Source organism: Lotus japonicus, chromosome 6, assembly GCF_012489685.1.
Source record: "Lotus japonicus ecotype B-129 chromosome 6, LjGifu_v1.2".
Taxonomy (NCBI): Eukaryota; Viridiplantae; Streptophyta; class Magnoliopsida; order Fabales; family Fabaceae; genus Lotus; species Lotus japonicus.
In genome coordinates, this window is record NC_080046.1 from 19114949 (window position 1) to 19118126 (window position 3178).

General features: G+C 35.6%; 1 protein-coding gene across 1 annotated transcript; it reads right to left on the reverse strand.

Annotated features, from left to right (window-relative positions):
• Window positions 1-250: 250 nt before the first annotated feature.
• Window positions 251-1972, reverse strand: LOC130727000 (transcription factor MYB10-like). The gene is made up of 2 exons (XM_057578327.1): window positions 1619-1972; window positions 251-1373 (listed from the first exon to the last, which is right to left on the reverse strand). The coding sequence occupies exons 1-2, from the start codon at window positions 1863-1865 to the stop codon at window positions 541-543; spliced, it is 1080 nt and encodes a 359-aa protein (XP_057434310.1). The 5' UTR covers window positions 1866-1972; the 3' UTR covers window positions 251-540.
• Window positions 1973-3178: the final 1206 nt, after the last annotated feature.

The window sequence follows — 3178 nt, forward strand, 5'->3', positions numbered from 1 at the left end:
GTACATATTGGCACAGAGAAGCATGAAATTTAAGTCAATCTCTGCAAATTTTCCAATACCTGATCTTTACCTTATATATCCATAGAATTCAAAGCCACGCGCAAAGAAAATTAAATGTGAAGTTCATCACACTAAGACCATAGCCTTCATTTTGATATCCACACTCAAAGCTTTATCCCTCAAACCAAACAAGGAAAAAAAGTTAAAAACAAAAATGTAGGCAATTTTTTCACTTGACTCCCTAAACCTGTAGAAAATGAGGCAGCACTCTTGCAACTGAATTGAAAGGCCTCAAAATTACAACTAATTCTAAAGTCAGAATCAATTATGTGGTGAAGCTTCATCATGTGAATTTGAGTAGCATCTAAATTTCAGAATTGATTCTGAGAAAAAAAATAATAATACATGCATTATAGTGAGAGCTTTGTGTCTGCGCCAACATAAATACTAAATTTGCTATTTGGTAGTGACAACTAGAAAGCTAAACTGTAGTGGACATATTCTACAAGAAGTTAAATACTTAAATACTTTCATCCATATTTATGATGATGAAGGGACACCCACACCAAGAAAATCAATGAAAGGAACTTCTTTGTGCTCAACACTAGCTTCATAATCTTCTTGCTGTTTCTCCTCCGCCGAAGCTCTCAACTTGCTCAATGTGGATGAGTTATCACAGAAACTCATCAAGTCCCTCTCTATCCTTCCATGATCATCAGAAGAACCTAAACATCCAAAGGGATTTGGAACAACCCTCTTGTAATTTGGAAGGGAGAATGAAGTAGTGGTAGTAGGATTTGGACAAATTCTATAAACAAATCTATCTGATGAGCTTCTGGAACATTCCAAGAGATAATTAGCATCAGAGGAAGTTCCTAATTTTCTAACTGAATCCATAATAGGATAACTGTTTGAGGTGGTTATTGGAACAGATGCAAAATTCCAAGAGGCAAGAGAACTAGAAGGAGTATCTGAAACTAACTTATTCCTAACTTTCTCGATGTGGGACCTGAAGTCAAAGAATCTTCCATTCTCTAACCCAATTCTTGTGCTGAACAAAAGGTCTTGATGAGATTTGAGTCTCTTGTGATCAGGGAAATGATGAATGGAAGTGTTGGAATCATCATAAAGGTCTTGGAAGCTTCTCTTCCCAGATAACTTGGACTGTTCCCTCTGCTTCCTTGCCATGATGACATGCCAGTGATTCTTCACAGCATTATCAGTTCTACCTGGGAAGAGCCTTGCTATGAGGGCCCACTTGTTCCCATGAACTCTGTGAGCTGCAAGTAGCCTCTCTTCTTCCTCTTCTGTGAATGGCCTTCTGTTAATTCTTGGATCAAGCTGGTTGAACCACCTCAATCTGCAACTTTTTCCTGCAAAAAAAAATTACCATTGAAGTTCATCATCATGGAAACATAAGTTTTATACAATATATAGAAAATAGATGAAAAAAAATCCATACATATGTTAAATATATAACTCCTAATAAGAAAACTTGCTCAAGAAACCAAGTTGGTTTTAGGTGCAATAGTAATAATTCAAGATAATCAAAGCCTGAATAAGATCTAAATCCTTTAAATACTACAAAATATGATAAACCTAATTTAATTATATGTACCTGATCTTCCTTGGAGCTTCTCAGCAATTGAATTCCAGTTCTGAGCACCGTATTGTTCAACGAGTTGGCGAAGCTTTTCATCCTCGGCAGGTCTCCAGTGACCGCGGGGGCAAGTGTTCTTGGTGTCATCACCTGCTGAAGAATCCTCCATGGGATGGATGGGAGAGAGAGTGGTGCGGTTTGTTAAGGTGTGGATGGAGGCTGAGGATTTTGGTGGTGATATTTTGCTGAGAGAAATCTTGAACATCAAGCACAGCAGAGACAAGTCCTGAACAAGATATATAAGGGAGGGGGAAGAGTTGGTTGGTTTAGGGTTGTGGATGGCAAGTCACTTTTGTTGTATTCACACGACAGATTGTGCCCTATGTACATGTACATAAATAGAACTTTGTGTCACTTCCCACTTCAACTTCTCTAGCTAATTCCTCTTTACTTTCCACATGACTATTTGTTTGTCTACAACTTACTATGAAAAGATTAGCTCAAATTGTAAGAGTTATGAGACACAGGTTGGAAATGAGAAAGTTTAAGGATCAAACTTCTGAAGGTAAAATTTGTCAGATAAAAATAATAATAATTTGTTTCAGAAGTTAAAATAGTTTTATTTGTAACACATAATGAGCATGTACTAAATAATATTGTTAATTATATTTAATTAGTATAATTTTGAGGTTGGGCCGGGACTGCACATTTAATTTCATGACAAGTTGTTCACCGCTTACTGCGAGCTCCTGTAGCAAGGGGATTGTAGTCATTGGTGTTGGGATGGCTAGCTATGTTGGTGTATACTCTTGTCTAAACCAAAAAATGTTAGTAGTAAAAACATGATGGAGTGACCGGTTTTTAACATTGTTTATCATAAATTGCGCTTTTGTTGTAACTATAAGTATCCTACATTAGAAGTAATTATGTTTCAATCGAGAGTATCCACATCGTAGCCGAGATATCTCCCTGGCGAGAGTAAGTCATTACTTAAAGAGAAAAATCAAGCAAGTACCATGTGAACCAATCACTCGCAAAGAAGTATATAATAAATGAAATTACTTAAAGAAGAAAGAAAATGAAAATAAATGAAAATTAAATTGGGGGTTCGCTTTCAAATTCCCTCATCAATTATTATAGCAACCGTAGCACAACGTTAACAATCAATTCCACTTGTTTGGTTATCGTATAGTTTTAATTAAAGGGACATCTCTCCTTGATCGAAGACTGGTTGATTATATTTCCCACATCAGATTATGTGACCTTAACAAAAATGAAGCAGTTTCTAAGCAATATCGATCCGAATAGTTGTTGAAGAATTATCGGTCTGAACTATCATATGCAAATTAATTAAAATCCGATTGCGGGCCGGGTTTGTTCTAACATGGTGGCATGATAATCTTTTAACAAACGTGTGATTTTATACCTTTCTTTACTGTGTTGTACACGATAGGAAAGCACAGTTGTATATTAATTAAAATATTTTCTAGTATATAACAGTAAAACTGTAGTTAATATGTTAATTAATTTTGTAAATTTAATTGCGTATATTGACATATAATAAGAGCTTAGATTTTT

Excerpts from the sequence above, each read along its gene's own strand:
- LOC130727000 (XM_057578327.1), bottom strand. The coding sequence starts at position 1,865 with ATGTTCAAGATTTCTCTCAGCAAAATATCACCACCAAAATCCTCAGCC. Across the intron at positions 1,374-1,618 it reads GAAGCTCCAAGGAAGATCAG|GAAAAAGTTGCAGATTGAGG; the intron begins GTACATATAATT and ends TTTTTTTTGCAG.